General features: G+C 27.7%; 7 protein-coding genes across 7 annotated transcripts; 4 read left to right on the top strand and 3 right to left on the bottom strand.

Moving 5' to 3' along the window:
- The first annotated feature begins 1,735 nt into the window (after positions 1 to 1,735).
- Positions 1,736 to 2,802, top strand: OCT59_013198 (uncharacterized protein). Its single transcript, XM_025317880.2, has one exon. The coding sequence runs from the start codon at positions 1,843 to 1,845 to the stop codon at positions 2,527 to 2,529; it is 687 nt and encodes a 228-aa protein (XP_025177380.1). The 5' UTR covers positions 1,736 to 1,842; the 3' UTR covers positions 2,530 to 2,802.
- A 2,825-nt stretch (positions 2,803 to 5,627) lies between these two features.
- On the bottom strand, positions 5,628 to 7,094 carry OCT59_013197 (uncharacterized protein). The gene has a single exon (XM_025317881.2). The coding sequence runs from the start codon at positions 7,008 to 7,010 to the stop codon at positions 6,324 to 6,326; it is 687 nt and encodes a 228-aa protein (XP_025177381.1). The 5' UTR covers positions 7,011 to 7,094; the 3' UTR covers positions 5,628 to 6,323.
- A 2,749-nt stretch (positions 7,095 to 9,843) lies between these two features.
- On the top strand, positions 9,844 to 11,484 carry OCT59_013196 (uncharacterized protein; the record flags this gene model as incomplete). The annotated part of the gene is made up of 6 exons (XM_025317882.2): positions 9,844 to 10,274; positions 10,374 to 10,616; positions 10,694 to 10,850; positions 10,927 to 10,979; positions 11,058 to 11,212; positions 11,290 to 11,484. The coding sequence occupies exons 1-6, from the start codon at positions 9,938 to 9,940 to the stop codon at positions 11,482 to 11,484; spliced, it is 1,140 nt and encodes a 379-aa protein (XP_025177382.1). The 5' UTR covers positions 9,844 to 9,937.
- Positions 11,485 to 12,344: 860 nt separating this feature from the next.
- OCT59_013195 (uncharacterized protein) lies at positions 12,345 to 14,295 on the top strand. The gene is made up of 4 exons (XM_025317883.2): positions 12,345 to 12,577; positions 12,727 to 12,923; positions 12,993 to 13,868; positions 13,952 to 14,295. Exons 1-4 carry the CDS (start codon positions 12,382 to 12,384, stop codon positions 14,072 to 14,074), a joined length of 1,392 nt encoding a protein of 463 aa, XP_025177383.2. The 5' UTR covers positions 12,345 to 12,381; the 3' UTR covers positions 14,075 to 14,295.
- Positions 14,296 to 14,454: 159 nt separating this feature from the next.
- OCT59_013194 (uncharacterized protein) lies at positions 14,455 to 15,617 on the top strand (the record flags this gene model as incomplete). Its single annotated transcript, XM_025310889.2, has 7 exons — positions 14,455 to 14,632; positions 14,726 to 14,853; positions 14,946 to 15,007; positions 15,086 to 15,135; positions 15,217 to 15,239; positions 15,310 to 15,335; positions 15,412 to 15,617. 7 exons carry the CDS (start codon positions 14,455 to 14,457, stop codon positions 15,476 to 15,478), a joined length of 534 nt encoding a protein of 177 aa, XP_025177384.1. The 3' UTR covers positions 15,479 to 15,617.
- Positions 15,618 to 15,877: 260 nt separating this feature from the next.
- On the bottom strand, positions 15,878 to 16,356 carry OCT59_013193 (uncharacterized protein; the record flags this gene model as incomplete). Its single annotated transcript, XM_066140654.1, has 2 exons — positions 15,878 to 16,064; positions 16,259 to 16,356. 2 exons carry the CDS (start codon positions 16,354 to 16,356, stop codon positions 15,878 to 15,880), a joined length of 285 nt encoding a protein of 94 aa, XP_066001518.1.
- A 1,232-nt stretch (positions 16,357 to 17,588) lies between these two features.
- OCT59_013192 (uncharacterized protein) lies at positions 17,589 to 18,708 on the bottom strand. Its single transcript, XM_066140653.1, has one exon. The coding sequence runs from the start codon at positions 18,274 to 18,276 to the stop codon at positions 17,890 to 17,892; it is 387 nt and encodes a 128-aa protein (XP_066001517.1). The 5' UTR covers positions 18,277 to 18,708; the 3' UTR covers positions 17,589 to 17,889.
- Positions 18,709 to 20,391: the final 1,683 nt, after the last annotated feature.

The raw sequence follows: 20,391 nt of genomic DNA, 5'->3' as shown, positions 1-20,391 counted from the left end.
AAAATTATGTCGCTCTACAGATATCCGTGATCATCTTAAACAAATAAAAACTTTATTCTAATCACATTCAATTTCTTATTGATTCGTTGTGGTTTCTTTTTTTTGCATAAAATTCTATCGAATTCTAATAATATTATTATAACCCAATTTGATAATATTGGGGAGTTTCTTTTTTTATTCTTTATTGAATTTAAACAGCTTCGATCACGGGTCGCATTTTCCGTTTGATGTACATTGTAACATCATATCTCTATGTTTTATGAAGCTTATATGAGCGTATAAAAAAAAGGTTATGATTTTATACCGAAATTCTGTATTGTAATTCTAAAAATAGTCGGTTTAACTACTTTGGGTGGTTTAATCACAAGAAAAAGTAAAAAAAGTGTATTTCAACTATCTTACTAAAATAGATAAAGATCGGTATTTCATGAGTTTTAAATATAAGGAAAATAAATACAATATGTATATTGTATATTTTAAAATCTCGTTTCAGATTTTGCATTTTTAAAGTTGTACGATTTTTTATTAGAAGCCTTATTTTAGTTTAAATTACAAAAGACGTCAAATCCATTTTTCCTTCATAATGCCAAGAATGGAAACATCATTGAAGTGATCGACCGATTCTTTTGGAGAACAAATTACGTCCATTATTACGTTACATATACAAATTCTTTTCATTAGTACTTATTTTACTTTTTTTGTAAAGAATGTGTAATAAATAAGTATCATTAAGCAATAACATGAGGATTATAAATAATAATAAATAATAACTTTTCGATAATTTTTTTAAAAAAAATTCGTTGTGACTGCGCTATGTTGTAATTTAACCAATTTGTAATTGAAACAAACATTAGATCATAACCGTTATATTTCGGAATACAATTCGGCAATACGAGATAATATCCTACCAATCAATTAATAATTTGATGATTATGTATTAAAATATACACATATATATATGTAAATACATGTAATCGATCACCTATCAATTGTATGACAAATAACTGTTATATGAACAAACTACGAGAAAATAATGGCCAATTTCTAGATTTCTTTTTTAATTAACCTGCATTTTTAATCTCTATTTGTCGAACGCTACAAATTTTAATTTCGGGTATCTGAACAAAAAATAATTTAATTGGTTAAAAAAATTATTTTGTAATAATTACTCCCATGTTTTACCGCAGAAAAAAAAGATATTCAAAAAAAAAAAAATTTCATTATTTTTTTTCTTTTTCTGGAGTAAATATATGATTATTTTATTTTATTTTAAAAAAGAATCCACCTGAATTTGATGTGCGTAACTGGGGGTCGACAAGCATCAATATTTCACGTGCTAATCGGTAATATTATGAAAGAGTAATATTTACAGATGTGTAACTAGAATGAATTCATTCGGTAATCTTGTAAATTGGTTTAGAATTTTTTTATTTCAAATATAATAAAGGCCGAAAACATTTGTTTCGAGTATGGTTACACGGCCTTATATAATTTTAAATGATTTAAATTGATGAAATATATTTAATAGCAGAAGTATCTAACCGTATTTGGGTGATTAGGGATCTACGCTGTAGTCATACGTGAATTTTACCACCAACGGAAATGAAGAAAAACTTGTTATCCATATAGTTGTTAAACGGCCGTTTACTCTGTACATCATTACTTAATTTATTATATAAAAAAAAATAAGTGAAATTTAGTATATAAACATGTCTTGATTCCCTCTTGTAAAAATAATCCATTTTTTCCATTTTATCTTTTCGCCTGGAAGCGAACAAATTACTTTCATTTTTATACACATCTTTAATCTTATTTTTTACCATTTTTCCTTTCATAAACAAAATGAAATTCTCAACAATTCTCTTAGGTGTTGCCTTATACATGCTTTCACCAGTTTCAGCTGGTATAACTACTAACACCCCATTCGCTTCTGTAACTTGGGAAGGCGGTGATGATGAAGATATTATCTGGGCTGACGATGGCAAAGCTCCTAAATTAGCAGATTTAGGAATTACAACTATCGATTTAATGATGGGTAATTCTACAGTTCAAGTCTTTGTTGCAAATATTGCTAAAGTTCCAGCAACTGCTAAACGAGTTGAATATCACGTACCCGAGACCATTGGTCCTATCAGTAATAATTATTTCATTAAATACACCGCGGGAACATATACCTCTTTCTCCGGATCATTTAGAATCGAAGATGTTTATGGACAAGCTCCAATAGCTGCTTCCCCAGCTCCCCCCACAGATCCAGCAGCCCCACCAAAAATAACTGATCCTAATACACCACCTGTAACAGGTGATCCAAAAGCCGCAGTACCTGCTCCTAATCCTATCGCTGCTCCTAGCGCTCCTCCTGCTGGAACACCAAAGTCTACCATTCCTAGCCCCGTTGCTGGTCCTACCCCTAGTACCGCTCAAAATAATTTACCAACCCCCATTAGCAGTGATGCTTCTAATTTATTTCCAAGCTTCTCTGGTGTAGCTGCCGCCGCAGTCGCTTTTGCCTTTACTTATTTATATTAAATGTAGTTTTATTTATTGAGGAACGTGTATATATATAGGACAAAAAAAAAAAATCGCGCTTCTTCAATTTAAATTATCACATAGTTAATTAATATATATGTAATTGTAATTTAATATGAATTTTCCAAAATATAAAATATAATTTATTTTTTAATTAGGTAATTCACTTTTACTTTGTAACTCACTTTGTATAACTTATCTTTCATAATTCATTTTACATAAAAAAATTTTTTTTCCGCTCGATCTTATTTAAAAAAAGAAAAGTTTATCGCGAAAAAATTTTTATTATTATTTTATTTTATTTTATGTTTTCGTTCTCAATTGAGAAAATTGCTTCAGAGAAAATTGCGTCATTCACTTAAACAATGTATGATGAATTGAAACATCGGTTAATTTAGATACATATTTGTTGATTTTAATTTTGAAACATTTAATTTTTGTCAATTACCGATCCCATATATATATATATTTCATTATTCCTTGGCAAAATATATATTACAAATATTCCGATAGGTACACCAACAGCAGAAAGCCAAAATTATCAATTTCATGTAATTGAAAAAATTCTGTTCTTGAAAATGTTGATTTTATTCTGTTTCACATATAAAGGGTTATTCTTAATTCCGGGGGTTTTTTTTTATAAAAAAAATAAAATAAAAATCCTTGTATATAAAGTTAATTAAAAGAAATAATTACTTTATATTATAAAACGCATAATTAATGAACTTGTTTCATTTATTGTGATACTGAATAAAGAAATTTAATTTGAAGCATTTAATTATGAAAACTTAATTCTTCGAATGTAAAGCCGACTACAGTCAGACCTCCATAATTGCACACCTCTTGGGATCATATGCATAATTTTCAAAATAGTGCATTTAGAGAGGTGCATTTATAGAGGTAAAAATAATTAGAGATTATATAAGCTTTGGACCGAACCAGGAGGGTGCATTTAGAGAGGGTATACATAGTGGGTGCAATCATGAAGAGTGCAATTATAGAGGTCTGACTGTATTATAAATTTCATGTTTTAGTTTAAAATTGCACTATTAGAATATACATAAAAGTTGAATATAGAAGTCAACTCTCTCCGTAAATGCATTTACCATTTATCTTACATGCACTCTGTCTCAATTAGTATTCGGTGGTTTCAATCAAATAAAATTTTCTATCGAATGGCCTTTTCATCGGCGAAAAGATTATTTTTATTTGTACTTTGATTTCTTTCATCATAAAGTTATTTAAATAAATTATTAAATTTAATCTGAAGCATTTAATTATGAAAACTTAATTTTTCGAATGTAAAGATTGATTATACCGATTACAGTCAGACCTCCATAATTGCACACCTCTTGGGATCATATGCATAATTTTCAAAATAGTGCATTTAGAGAGGGTGTGCGTTTATTTATAGAGGTAAAATAATTAGAGATTATATAAGCTTGGGACCGAACCAGGAAGGTGCATTTAGAGAGGGTATACATAATGGGTGCAATTATGGAGAGTGCAATTATAGAAGTCTGACTGTATTATAAATTTCATGTTTTAGTTTAAAATTGCACTATTAGAATATACAATAAAAGTTGAATATAGAAGTCAACTCTTTCCGTAAATGTATTTACCAATCTTACATGCACTCTGTCTCAATGAGTATTCGGTGGTTTCAATCAAATAAAATTTTCTATCGAATGGCCTTTGCATTGACGAAAAGATTTTTTTATTTGTATTCTGATTTCTTTCATCATAAAGTTATTTAAATAAAATTATTAAATTTAATATGAAGCATTTAATTATGAAAACTTAATTCTTCGAATGTAAAGATTGACCATAATTGCACACCTCTTGGGGCCATATGCATAATTTTCAAAATAGTGCATTTAGAGAGGGTGTGCATTCATAGAGGCAAGATAATTAGAGATCAGACCGAACCGGGAGGGTGCATTTAGAGAGGGTATACATAATGGGTGCAATTATGGAGAGTGCAATTATAGAAGTCTGACTGTATTATAAATTTCATGTTTTAGTTTTAAAATTGCACTATTAAAATATACAATAAAAGTTGAACATAACAATCAACTCTCTCCGTAAATGCATTTACCATTTCTCTTACATGCATTCTAAGTATAAAATCTTGATTCTAGGTAAAGTTGCTTGTCGAAATTAGTAAATTTCGTCATGTCGAAATTGTCGAAATTATTTTTCTATTTCGTCATTTGCATTTTGGTCAATTTTAATAATAAAATAATTTCATTTCGTCATGTCGAATTGTCGAAATTATTTTTACTATTTCGGCAATGACCTTTTTATTTTCGGCAAGCAACTTTAATTCTAGGCGACAACGTGACTTGGATCGTGTTTACAGTAATAATTATAATTCTGGTAGGAATTACCGTATATATTATGTCAGTAAAATTAAAGGGTTTACATATCTCAATTCTTGATACACGTGATACATGTACAGTACATCTCCTCAGTAAAATGAGTTAACGTTTACAGTTAGTAGAATGTATATTATACATACGAGGTGTTAAGGATTTCAAACTAAAAATATACTTTACTATATATATTTATGTTGTCATTAATGCTTGTTGATAAAAATTTGTATGTGAGACATGTTACAACTATCTTCATCTCATGCGTCATATTAACCAGATTTTCTTTATTTGTCTTAAACGATAAACTTCGTTCATCATTAAATTCTCTTGAAATACAAAACGATCGGAAAAGTTGCAGTTGAAGTATAGAAATTCAACGTCTATAGTTAGTTCTACGGGTTGCTACTTGCCAAAAGTTCTAATCTCTATGCAAGTTCATGATCATTATGACCATTTGAGTTTCCAATGAAATCATATGAAGCTATATTTGACAAGAATTATCCCGTAACACAGTTATATATCATGATCTTTAATATTTGATTCTGTAATTCCAAATATCTTTGTCAGATATAAATCACATCACTAATAGTCTTGGATCAACTCGTAACACGGCCATAAACCATGATCTTTAATATCTGAGTTTGTAATTGTCAAATATCTATGGAAGATATTTATATTCTTTTTATACCCTTCACCAAAAATATTAAAGTATTTTGGAAAGAAATTTTCCATAAAAAAGTTTTTATTTGTAAATAAAAAAGAATAACAAGAAATATGACAGATAAAATAAATAGAAAAGAAAATAAAAGATTATATAAAGCAGACTAATATGAATCTTTGGATACTGTGTATACACTATACATATGTTCGGTATATCAGAAATATATAATTTGTAATTTGGAAATTTTATTGCAATTTTATTGCAATCAAATTTGGCCTCATAATCACTCTAAAACATGTATCGGAGGTTATCAGCGCCAAAAAAAAATAAATAAAAATTTCAAAATAAAAAAAAAACCCTAAAAAAAAATTCACAATATATACTATATATATAATTTTTGAAATCACAAAAAAACCACCCATAAAATAAAATTATTCTAACCTTTTCTGACTACTAATGTCAGCTAATGTATATCATGATTGATTTTTTATTTGGATCACAAATTCGAAATTTTAAATATATAAATAAATACGTACTTTGAATTTAAAAACTTTTGAAAAAATCGTTAAAATAAATATAACGAAAGAATTGATACCCTATACAAAGTTAAGATACAAAAAAATATCCCAAAAATCCACTAAGAACATACTCAAAATTTTCTATTTTACTACGAACTAAAGCGTATAAAGTAGAAAAATTTTAGTATGTTTTTGGCATATTTTTGCGATATTTTTCTATTTTGACTTCATACAGAGATGCTAATTCGTATAATAAGAAAAATATATATTTGTGGAAAATTGTAGGTAAGGTTGTTGTTGCTCCGGATTCGCTGCCGAATCTGATGATGATGAAGTTATTGGTGAAATCGGGGGAGTAGGAAAATTTTTTTGTTCTTCGAACTTTGAAGATGATGGGGCTGGGGGCACCGATGATTTATCCTCATTGATTAGTTGTTTTGATTTTTTTGCCTCTTTAGGATTATATCTATAATCCTCACCATATCTTTCGATATGTTTTTTTACAGATATTCTTGCTAGAGCCTCGAATAACTCTATTGTTTCCTTTTTCTCATTATCCCACATTTTAGCAATATCTTTTGAAATAAATTTTGATGGTGTCCCGGCAAATTCAGGGCTTATACTTTTATCCCTGCGGTATATGATCCAGGCATTTTGGCGACGTGGAACTTTTTTTACTCCATTTTTTCTATTATAAACAGCGAACCGGGAGGTTTCAGAGTCATTTATGAGAGTTTCTACGGAGCTATTAAACTTGTAAGTTGAATTACGGACAAGTTCTTCATCTGTATTAGCGTTTGTGTGGAGACACAAACCCTTGTTAGGCTGAGGTGGATTTGGAGCTATGTTATCATTCTTATTCATATAATTAGGGCTCCTGAAGACGTGCATATTTTTCTTATGTTTTTGTCTTCTTGGTCTTTTCATGATTTAGCCGTACTAAAACAAAAAATAAATAAATAATGAAAGGCGTTTTGAAGGATAAATAAAATATTGTAGAGCCGTTACAATATCTTTTTCAAAAGAAAACAAGCGATTTTATGGATAAGTTTTTGTGGTACATGTGTTACTTCAACAGTTAACTTCTATTTATACACTTTGTTTTTTTTCCAAAAATCAAATTTAGTTGGTGAAAAAAAAAAAATTCGTAAACGCTCCATAATTTTAGATAATGAATTTTCAACTATGTTTAATGAATGTTCGAAATTTTTTATTCTTTACGCATTTTTTTGTAATAGTAATAGGTTTAATTTCTATTTAACTGTCAACATCTAATCAAAATATCTTTGCACATCATGTAACATAGTGCAAACTTAAAATCGATTTACTTAAATTTAGTAAAGTGGAACTCGGGGTTTTGTCCAAATCTAGTTCTCCTATTGTAGAATTTAAATCTGGATACAAAATTTAGCCCAATAAATCTTATTATTTTCTCAAAGAGTAACAACTTAAGGTTAAACCGTTGAAGATTATGCCTTTACATGTAAATTAAAAATAAGTGCATGGTAGTGCCTATAGAATCATGTTGACGTTTGTCACAATATTGTAAATAAAAATAATAAATATTTATTTTAAATACCTATTGTAAAATTCCCCAAGTAGTACAAGTAGTATTATTTCTAATAATAAAAATGTAAATCATGATCTATAATATAGTATTGATAAATATCAAAAAGAAATATAATGAAATGTTATATAAATATTATTACCGTATTTGGCGGTAATTAAGCACCCCTTTTTTGCACTTAATGCCGGCCAAGATGCTCATAATTCTGGCTGAAATCGCCATAATTCTGGCCGGGTGCTTATTTTTTTGGGGTACTTAATAACAGCAAAATATGGTAATATCTAAGATTTTAAAGCAATATTTTGGTTTCAATATAAAAAATTATTCAAATACTGTAATTAATTTTTTAAGTATTATTCTTTCCGATTAAAATTAAAGTAAAATTTTTATTAAAATAAAAAATAAGTGAAATTTTTTTTATTAAAAAAAAAGTGATTTTGTTCAAATTATTAAAAAAGATATATTATAAAAAGCTAATAAGTATTTCATTGGCTTGTTAATAAAGATGTTAAACTGGTTCTAATTGTATATTGTATGAGCTCAAGTACTTTTATATTACTTTCAACTTCTTATATTAATAAATATTTAAAATTTTAAATTAGCATAAATCATACTTTTCATTATTAATATATTAATAAATTAATATAATAATGTAATTTTTATGAATTAATATTATTATATTTATAATAACAAAAATTATAAATCACACCACTGGTGTTCAACACCACATTAATTATTTTTTTTTTATTATATAATTTTTTTATTCTATATTATTAATAAACTATAAATTAAAATGTTTCCATTAATAAAATATTATAATTCATATTGCAATATTAAATGCTATATAGTATATACTTATATATATATATTTTTAGGTTTTCAATTTTTTTTTATTTTGCAATATTTATGGTATTAAAAAAAAAGTATCAAGTAAACTTTTTTTGACCATTTTTAAGGGTGCTGAACAATTTTAATTAGAGTGACTTCTTTAGTTTAAACTATAGTTGCATATTATAATGTTAAGCACCAGTGGTGTAATTTAGTAAAGTTATATAATAATACTATAAATTTATAATGAAAAGATTTACTACAATTAAATTATTAAATTAATATAGTAATTAATTAATAAAACAAAATATAATATAAATACTAACTTAAAAACAGACATAATATAATAAAAACCTTATATAAAAATGCATATAAGAAATATTTAATAATATACATGATTTAAATAAAAATAGCAGATATTCAATTTTAGTTAATTACTTGAAAACATATAATAACAACACTACTTGAAACTTTAAAGAAAATCTTAGAAATATATTTACAGACCTTCTTTTTAATGAGTACATATACTATATATGTATATATTAAACCATAAGATATATATATGTATTATGTAAATACAGTATTCGAGATTAATTGATTTAATTGGCCATTTGAATCAGGTGGTATTTAATCAAAAACCTAATTTTGGGGTAAGAATTTATTTTGCAAATATAACTCATAATATAAACAAAGCCGCTTTTTTAGATATTTCGTAATTTCCTCTAGTTCCGATAAAGTAAAACCTGTTAAAGTGGAAGGAAATTATCATTAAATAAAAATATATAAATCCGTATCGAAATTTCTGTAAAATGGAATTCTTGTTTTGCTAATTGCTAATTAAGAAATAATTTTTTTTTCGTATTCTTCACTTTAATGGAAAATTCTTTTCCGATTGTTGAACTACATAAACTCATTCATTCATTCTGGTCTTACGATTATTCGTATATTAATATATGTGTATATATATATATTCGAATCTAAGATTATCTTTTTTGACTAATAATTGTACAAATGTACAACACAGGGTTTTAGGATTTTCCGACTTTCCTTCCGAAACCCAGGGTTTAGCCATGGGGTCAAGTGGTTTAGACATTCTAAAACAGGTTTAAAATCAGGTACCTTTTCATTAATTAATGTAAAATTGTCGTTTTGTGTAAAACTTTAGGTATTGTGATCCTTTATTTTGTGCGTTTTTTTAGCCGTTGTGTAAAAAAAACTTAATAATACTTAATAATAAATAAATAGTACAACGATTCTTTTTGGAGTTTTTGGGTAAGTTCAATGTTTTTTTTATCAAAATCTATCTTAACTATTGTATTACGTTGTAATATTAAAAAGGATCTTATTTTCTTTTTTTTTACCTTCACATCAGAGTTTTTCCTGCTCTGATTTATGAAAAAGAATTCAAAAATTTTTTATTACTTTTTTAAAGATTAGTAAATCAAATTAAAAAAAAAAAATGTCGAAAGAAGAAGTAAATATAGAACTTAGCAACTCTAATACGGAAAATGTTACCTCGACCACACCAGACTCTACCAAGAAAAGATGGAAAGACCATTTTTCATATCTTTTCTCAGTAGAATTTATTATTATATTGTTACTTGGCCAATTCCTTTCATTTTGTATTACATGTACTATAGTAACAAGTGGCAAATTAGCAGAATATAACTTAATTGCACCTACTTTCCAATCTTTATTGACTTATATTGCTTTATTTCTAATTTATACTCCTATAAACATATACAAGAAAGGATTTAGGGGATATTTAGAAATGCTTAAAACTAGATGGTGGAAGTGTAAGTTTGTCTGATATGTTTGATAATTAATGTTTATTAGGTTATCTGCGGCAAAAGTGTATGTATTATTAATGATAATTTATTTTCTTTTCATATTAGATTTGATTCTCAGCATTATTGATGTTGAGGGAAATTACTTTAGTGTGAAAGCATACGCATATACTTCACTCCTCTCTATAATGTTACTTGACGCATGGTCAACCCCTTGCGTAGTTATATTATCAATTATATTTTTAAAAATTAGATTTCATTGGAGTCAGTATCTTGCTGTGCTAATTTGTTTGGGTGGAATAGCTGTAATAATTGTATCCGACTTTCTTGAAGGGAAAGATTTGCATTCGGGTAAGTTTATTATTTATAGTTTTGGGTTTCTTTTAAAAATTAAACTAAGGAAATTTTTTTTTACTTATCCTTTATAGCAACTAGACCAGTATTGGGGGATATATTTTGTTTACTAAGTGCTACTTTCTATGCTATTTCTAATGTAACGGAAGAATACTTTGTTAGAAAACGTCCATTGTATGAAGTTATAGGTCAACTCGGTTTTTATGGAAGTATAGTCAGTGCTATACAATTGTAAGTTATAATGAATGTGATCAAATGAATATGTTTAAATATGTAATTAATTTGTTCAATTTTTTTTTCTTTAAAGAGCGGCATTGGAACGAACAGAATTAGCCGGTGTAATTTGGAACGGAGAACTTGGTAATTACATTTATTTTATTTTATTTATTCATTCCAAAAATTTTGAGACTTAAATCATTTTATTTTTTTAATTTATAGTTGGAATCCTTATCGCCTATACTATTGTTATGATTCTTTTTTATACTGGAGCTCCAATACTATTCCGTTTGTCTTCTGCAGCATTCTTTAATCTTTCTTTGTTAACGAGCGATTTTTATAGTTTAACTTTTGCTATTTACTTATTCCACGAAAAGGTAATATATCTATATTTTGTTTTATACACGCGTTTTTCAGTAATAACTTTATTTATTTATTTTATTGTCGTATTTAGATGTACAGATTATATCCAGTTGCATATGTTGGAACAATGTTAGGTCTTATAATTTATCATATTTATCCTGCTACTAAACCAAAAATTAATGAAGACAAAGATAACGATGAACAAAATAAAGAAGAAGTAAAAGATGAAGTAAAAGGAGAAACAAAAGGAGAAGCAAGAGATAAAAGTGTGGAAACTGCCGTATAATTTAATTAGTATATTATATTTATTTAATTTTATATATTATAATTTTATATATTATAATTTGTATTTGTATAAATATGAAGGCGCAGATAAGAAAGAAGCTAACGAGATTGTAAATTAAATTACGTTTATCATAATAATAATTGTATTTGTATAAATAAATAATTTGTAATAAAGGCGCAGATTACGTTATAGTTATTATTACGCTTGTATTACACGCAAATTCCTTCTTTCATACGTTTATCCGATGTAAATTTCACAAAAAAATTCCTAGATCTATTATTCGAAAATATTACATATATACTTATATAGTTTAAGATGTGATGATCCCAACATGATTGGTGGAATTTTACACTGACGTTCAAAAAATCATAACCAATCGTACACTGTCCTCTGTGAATTATGAAGAATATCAAGAATATCTTCGATTATCTATCGTTTTTTTACTTCATAGATAAGTTTTTTTTTTTAAAAAAAAACATATGGAGATTTTAATTATTAATTAATATATAAATCAATTCCTTTAATGTTTGTAGGTATTATTGTTTAAGTAAACACATATCAATATTGTATTAATATTTGAAATACAAGATAAATTTTTAAATGGCATGAAATCTATAAATGGGTTATTTGACTTGTCAAAGTATATATTTATGCATGTAAATGTTTTTCACAAAATTACCGAATAAGTGAAGATCTACTGTCGAGAATTCTTTATTTATATTTTAAATTTTTTTCGACCAACGTAATTTATATTTTTGTAACAAGGATTATCATTATTCGATATATATATACATTAAAATAAATTTTGCATACGTTTTTTTTTTATAAATAAAGGAATAAAGGAACTTAATTAAAAAATAAGCCAAATATTTCGATAATTTTTTTTTTAAAAAAAAAATGACTCGTTCAACGGTTTCTGTTAATATTAATGAAATGTCGGGATTTGTACAATATTATGTTGTAATAATTTGCTTTTTCTTTTTCTTGGTATCATCCATTTTGATACCAGGAATTTCCTCTCAAAATTTACCTATGGATCAATGTGTTACTGGATTTAATGCTGATAATGATTATTTCCCTGATAAAGTTACTGGTAAGTTTTATACAATACCTTGAATTCTTTGTTTTAAGAGACAATACCTCAATACCTTGAATTGTTTTAAGAGATAATACCTTGAATGTTTACATTATTTTGAATTTTAATAATAAATATTTTTTTCTTAATAACTAATTTTTATTTAGTTGAAACGGCTACTATGTTTAGTATCAACTATTTCAAGAATTATAAGCTTGTTACTAATAAACAGACAAATGAAATCTTTGCCCTTTATCAATGTGGAACTCCTATTCCTACTAATCTTCCAACAGGTGCCAAACCAATTCAAATTTCCGTAAAGAATGTCGCTGTAACTGATACCAGTGCAATTCCCTTTCTTGAAGTATGTTACACTGCACGTGATATTTGTTTACTGTGTGTAACTTCATCACTAAATTTTTAATTTATTAAGTTACTCGGACTTCGGTCAGCAATTAAATTGTTGGATACCTCGGATTTAGTTTCTTCGCCATGTATACAATCAGCAAAAAATTCTGGCACGATCACAATTCTTACCAATAATCAAACTCTTAATGATATGGCATTGGCTGGTGCAGATGTATCATTTGGAGCATTTGAAGCGAAACCAACTGATCAAAAATCTATTTCTATTGCAACAGCATCAGATCCAGGAATTCTCAATAGGGTTGAATGGTTAAAATTTTATTCAACATTTTTTAATGCAGAATCAAAAGCTAATGAAGTTTATGGAAAAATAAAAACAAATTATGAATGTTTAAAAAATTTGGCAAATAAAAATGCAAAATCAGAAAAACCCATCGTTGCTTGGATAATTTTTGATGCCCCATCAGATTTTAATCAAAATACTCCTTCATGGAAGATAGCCGATGCGGTATTTAAGAAACAATTAACTGAAGATGCTGGTGGATCCTATTTTAATGCTACTCCTTTATCTTACGCCACTTCAGCCGATTTCCTTAAAGCAATTCAAAATGTTGATATTGTAATCGATGAAACTTTTATTGGTTCTAGTATAGCTGATTTTTATAGCCATTTTGGTTTAACGGCCGACCAACAACAATATAAGTTTGTTAAAAATCAAGCAATTTATCGTGAAGATGGTACGACTAATCCAAATGATGGTAGAGATTGGTTGGAAAATGCTATTGCTATGGGTGACGCTTCGCTTGAAGATATGATTAATGTTATTAATCCTCAATTGCCTAAATCTGATTATAATCGTATTTGGTTAAGAAATATTGCTAAGAATGAACCGATTAAAATTTCTTCCGCTACAAATTGTACCAATCCTGATCAACCTTTAACCGTAAGTATTAAAATTTTTTTTTTTTTAAAAAAAAAAATAGTAAAGTATAATATATTAAAAAAAAAACTACTTTTTTTCTATAGAGTAAAGCTGGTGAATGTGCAGCTCTTTCTGCCAAAGGAACGGGAGCCATTTCTTCAACTCCTACTTTCTTCTCTTGTTTTATTGCGTTTATTTTCGTCACCTTTGTAACATTATTTATTTAACCTTCACTTTATATCTTCATGATTTTATGTATATTTATTTAATTGTAATTTTAGTTATATTTATAATAACACGTTTGTTTTATACAAGTTCTTTAAAAGTTAGAATACCTGTCCAAAAAAAAAAGAATTTAAATTTTGTAAACAATAAAAATATGTAATGCTTTATAAATTTAAACTTTAATGAGAATAAAGTTATTGTGAGACGCGTTAGTATTAAACCACCTAATGTAGAAATTTCCAATGCTATGTACTGTTTATGTGAAGTGATTTCGTCGATCCATGTAAGTTGATGTATATACATTTATTAAAAGCAGCAACTTTCTTATCATCGAAGTTTTTTCATTTTCCATTCTTTTGTAATAATCTCTTTTGTTAAAACCATGTCTGTTCCAGAAAACCTTCTTTTTACATCGACCCTTATTTCACCTGAAGTTCAGGCAGCTTTACCTAAAGGTTATAGTATTCGACCTTTATCTAGTGATGACTATGAACGCGGTTTCCTTGACGTGCTTTCTGTTCTTACAGTCATAGGAAACATCTCTAAAGCTCGATTTCTCGGTATTTATGACGTGTTTAATTTACTGTTATAATGTTATGCAATTATTTCTTTTTTTTTTTGGAAAATAACTTATATATAAATTTCTATATTAGAACGTTTCTTTTACTTGAAAGCGCATAATCACGAATATTTTACTCTCGTAATTGTTTCTCCCGAAAACCGTATTGTTGGGGCTGGAACAATATTCATAGAACGAAAATTCATTAGGAACACTGGACTTGTCAGTTAACTATAACTTTAAAATCTTGATTTTCGGAGAAAGAAATCATTTTGATATCTTAAATCTTTTTTTGTATTTTATTTATAATATAGGTTGGACATATTGAGGATATTGCTGTTGACAAAAATCAACAAGGAAAGAAACTTGGTTTAAGGTAAAATAATATTGAAAAGAAATCATTTATTCTTTTTTTTTTTAGATTATTAACTCATGTTTTTATTTGATTTCATAGGGTTATTCAAGCCCTCAAGTATATTGGAGCTAAAACTGGATGTTATAAAGGTAACTTTTGTTCTTATTTTTTGGTTTGGTGTTAAACATTTTACTTATGATCACAAATTCTCTTTTTTTTTTATTTTACAGTCATATTGGATTGTTCTGAAAAGGTAAGATAAATAAATTAGAATTCAATTATGTTGTAAGTGATATAATACTCAAATTTCTTTTCATTTATAGAACGTTCCCTTCTATGAAAAATGCGGGTAGGTTATTATCAAATTGTCTTTAGATTCCGATGTTGTCGTTTATTAATTTATAATTATTTAATTGAACAAATAGATTTCAAAAAAAAGAAGTTGAGATGGCTTGGTATTGTGACGATAACTCTACAAAAGCTAAATTATAAACGTTTACTTCTTTCTTTCCCGTTATTTATTTATTTATATATTTATTTAGAAGATAGATTGTATTTGTAAATTATAAATGCAAAAATATATTTATTAAATACTTTAATTAGTATAATATAAAAATCATCCATATTTTACAAAATTACGCGTTTTCCTATTTCTTATATGGAAATCCAAGAGATACATTTAACAATTGTATTCGTTATGTGATAATAAATATACATAATAACGGGGGACCGTTGGAGCTAATTTAATCTAACAGTATATATATTTTTACAAATAATGTAACCGCTTCAGACGCGCAAAAATTATGTAATATGTGGTTCTATAGTGTTCTATAATTGCATCACAACGATTGGTTTGCTGGTAGTTCCGAAGTGAAATTAGAACGAATATTTTCAGTTTTGGTTTTGGGTTGCTGCAAAAGCAGTGAACTGACTTTCTAATGAAGCAAGTTGACTTTTCATAACAACAATTCCATTTAAAACAGCATTAATTTGATTGTGATTATTAACAGTACCACTCTCTATTCTATCCAGAAATTCATTCATTGCTCTATTATCTTCTAATATTATCTCTTCACCCCTTTCTCCATTTTCTCCAAAAGTAAGTCAATGCAAAGCTTAAATCTGTGATGTTGGAATCAAGCATATGGTTTAAAATTTCGAATTCTCCCTTAATCTTATTGGCATGTAAATACTTTCTTAAAACTTTAAGTTGCGTTACTTCATTTACAAAAGTTTTTATTTTCCTTAAAGTATCAAGCAGCCTAATTAAACCTTGGTAGCATTTTTGCTGTCGAAAATAATCTAAATTTTTTTTTTTGTTGAGAAGAAATAGGCTTTAATGCAGAACTAATTGTTTGAACGCGATCCATTAATGAAACGATTTCTCTTTTGTTATTATTTCTAAATCGAACAATTCTCTTGTTATTTTAATATATTGTTTATTTGTACAATAGCCAAGAGTGGGATAAAGTAATGTTCCCAGCATATACCAATTTATTATTACCAGTTGTAGTTCCGACTTCCAATAGCCGCCATAATCCTTTCGGATACTCTTGAAATTAAGTCACTAATGGGACTGTTGTGGAGTTATATATACCAATAGTTAAATATGTTATCGAATGCTCCTTTGTTTTCAGTGTGACCATTTCTTTTTTTGTTGGAATCCTCTAATCCCAAATAATAAAACTTGACTGGTGACTGTGTTGACTTCTTTCCAAAATAATTTGCACGGTAAACTAGGAACAGAAATAGTTTAGTTTATTCGATAGTAAACTCATGGTACTCATGGTACAATATGATTGGTAGAAGACGCGGCGCGACAGACATCATGCAGATCAGATTTCTCGAACTATCAAAAAGTCGTGACATGTCAGAGAAAATACACCTAATTTCACTTCTACTGCGACGTTCACATTGGCAAATGGCGAAATTAGAAAATATAATAGAGAACTTTAGGACAGGATCTAGACATCAAAAGATTCGACATTTTTCGTAATAAAAGGTTGAGTTTCCTCGAGACAAGAGAGACGAGCGTTGTGAAATGAGTATCATAAAGCTTCGGCTTTCGCTAAAGAGTGTGGTCATTCTCCTCATACGAGACTCTAAAGAAGTGTTAACTAAGTATTAGGCTGTAGAATTTAATTAGCATCCATATCAAATTGAACAAGTAAGTTTTTTATCTTAAAATCTCTTGAGATCTTGCCAGATTTCCATCAACCCTTGTTTATGTAAAGATATTCATAATTGATGATGGGTGATGTTATATAAGGATATATGACTCATTATAAGCAAACAGTTTTTTGATAGTAGCGAAGCGAAATATATCCATATTGTCAAAACTGAAGTTTCTTTATGAGGAAAAACAGACCGTTTTGATTATGTTGTGATCAAAGCTCTCAAAGAATTACCTTTTATTACAAAGGAAAAATAGCATCAAATTCATTTTTAGTTTCCGACTCATGACTACTACGCTTGGCTACAGCCGGCAGCAATTTGATGGGCTTTTTTTTATTGTTTATATTCTAATTCTATATTTTGAGATTATTGAAGTATTTATTCAATTATCATTACTAACTTTCAACCGTATTTATATTGAATTGGTATGAAGAAATACATCAAGAAAAGCGTGGCAATTTGACCTGAATGATCTATATGTGAAGAAGATTGAATGTCGTGAAATATATGATATGCTATTAGAGTGGAACATGGACTAATTAATCAAAACTATATCAACAACACTGATTAATTACTACGTGAAGCTATAAATCGATTAAATAGACTATTTAATATTTTTTAATATAAATTTATTATGAATAAATTCAAGACTCTAAAAATTCCTTGCAAATATTGTGTTCGCAGGATCTTGTGGCAACATAGTGGTATCATTCGCGGGCTTGAAATTGTTATGGTTGCTGGTGGTGACAGGGGCGGCTTGTTACGATTGTAGGTGACGATATAGCAGTATCAGTCGTGGAAGTTGGAGGCACTGATGTAATAGTAGTGCCAGTCGGCACTGTTGTAATAGGTGATGGCAATGTAGTGTCAGTAGTGGGAGTTGGAGGATCCGGAATTGTCAATGTAGGGGGTGATGATGATAACTTAATCATAGTAGTGTCATTTGTTGGAGTTGGAGGGTCCGGATTTGTCGGTGATGGTAACGTAGACATTAGTATTATCAGTGGTGAGAGTTGGAAAGCATGGAGAAAGATCGAGGATTTGCCCTCATACATAATCATTTGAGTTATTTTTTTTCTTTTTTTTTTAATAATTTCTTCGGGGTCCAGGAACATAAATCTGTAATCTTCATGCGTGGTTGTTGGAGGCACTGATATAATAGGTGATGGCGTAGTGTCAGTTGTAGAGAGATTGAGAATTTTACCCTCTTGGGTTATTTTTTTTTTCTTTTTTAATTTTTTCAGGCGCCCGGGAATATATTTATAATCTTTATGCTCCAATTCATGGGTTCTTTCGGCAATTTTCGCTAGGACTTCAATAAGTTTTTTACTTCCTTTGGTTCATTTTTCCACATAATGGTCAATACAAGTGATGATTTTTGTCCAGAAAAATTTTTGTTAGCGCTCTTGTCCCTTCTATAAACTATTCAGGGACGTTTTTCAATTCTCTTTTGGTCAAAACCTGTTCTTAAGAACTATATCAAGTGTTTTATGTTTTTTTAAAAAAATATTTAAAAGAAATTGTGTTGGTTGATGTACAATGTCCGTGAAGCTATTGGTACACAATATCCATCATTAACTTATATTAGATTAGAAGAATATATTTGTATTCCTTTAACAATCTTATCTAAATTAATTAATTTAAAATGCTACAAAGATATTAAAAATAGTTTAGTAAATTATTAAAGAAAATATGCAGATCAAATTTTTAAAGTTTTATAAAGAGAAATATTTTATTCTTAAATCATCTATAAACTTGGCATAAAGTTTTGAAGGTAAATTTACATTCTCATAGAAAAAATGCTAAAGATTTCAAAAGAAAAATTCAATCATATAAAAAAAACAAAGTTTCTGTAAATATTAAATTATTGATCACAATTATCATTAAATATTTGTCATTTAAATGAAGAGTATGGTAAAAATTTGCATAAAACAAATTTAAATAAGTTAAACTAACTTATAAATTTGATTATTTTTTTAAAAAAAATGAAAGTTTTAAATAAAATTAGGTAAAATTCAATTATTAAATCCAATTGAATTTTTATAGTCCAATATTTTCAATTATATTATATTACTTGTTATTAATCAAATATTATTTATTATATTATGATAAACTATGAGAAATCACTATTTAATGAATTTATAAGGCAATTATAATTAACATGTATTTTTTATTTTATTAAATTTTATTTAAAGTCATTATCTGTACAAATAAATGAACCATTATAATTATATTGAATTATTTACTATATAATTATGAATATTATTTTTATTATCAATTTCATCAATTTCTTACTATTAGTATTATTATTCACTAGATCAATATATTAATATAAGAATTTTAGCAATCCTAAATAAATAGCTAGTAGAAAGTAGAAATTATGATCCTTGCTGAGAATTTTTAAGTTATAATTAGATAACTGCATAAAGAAATACTTTATCAAAAAGCAAAAGGCAAATCATTATATTAAAAATATTATGAAATCAAATACAATATTAATCTAACATTAACAAAGCAAAAAAATTTTACTGAAAACTTTATTGGTGATCACGTGCTTATCGATCATTTTGTAGTGGCTTATTTAGCATTAAGTCAGAAGAATGTACATTACTGCGCTGCATGCGCGGCCTCTGGTTCGAAATTTCATAGAATTAACCAATGTATATATATATATTTTTTTATCACAGTCATGTACAATTGCTTATTGGTTGTGTACGCTTATCAATGAAAAAAATCTTAAAAAGTATTTAAGCAATGAGGCTTTGTCTCCTGCCAACATCGGAGCTTGTATTTTTAACGATTGTGTAGCGTGATGTGGGTGTGTAACTGTGCATCGGAAAAATGCGCTCATTCTAATTTTTCGGGAGGTCTTCTCAGAAATCTAATAAAATAACACATTATGCTGCAAAAAGTCAAAGTAATCATTAATTATGGTTAAAAATCTTAAATCTAAAATGTTGCCGAAACACTATGTTACAGTACGTTTGTTAATTCATGATGCGAATTAATCTGATTCTTTCGCTACTTCTATTTCAAGTTCTGGTTTTGGTTCTAACTTAGCTTTGAATTAAATTCCCTATAAATTAAGTTCATAATTCCTTTCTATATTGTGCAGGTTCTGTATGATATGCATTAACGACAAATATTAAGACGAACATCTTCTGCCAATTTAACCTTGACTTAATTTATGGACGAGCCTTTCGAGCCTTTATGAGAGTAGTATCATTCGG

The sequence above is a fragment of the Rhizophagus irregularis genome, chromosome 20 (genome assembly GCF_026210795.1).
Source record: "Rhizophagus irregularis chromosome 20, complete sequence".
NCBI lineage: Eukaryota > Fungi > Glomeromycota > Glomeromycetes > Glomerales > Glomeraceae > Rhizophagus > Rhizophagus irregularis.
The sequence above is the reverse complement of the archived record's forward strand: the minus strand, read 5'-3'. Positions and strand labels throughout refer to the sequence as shown.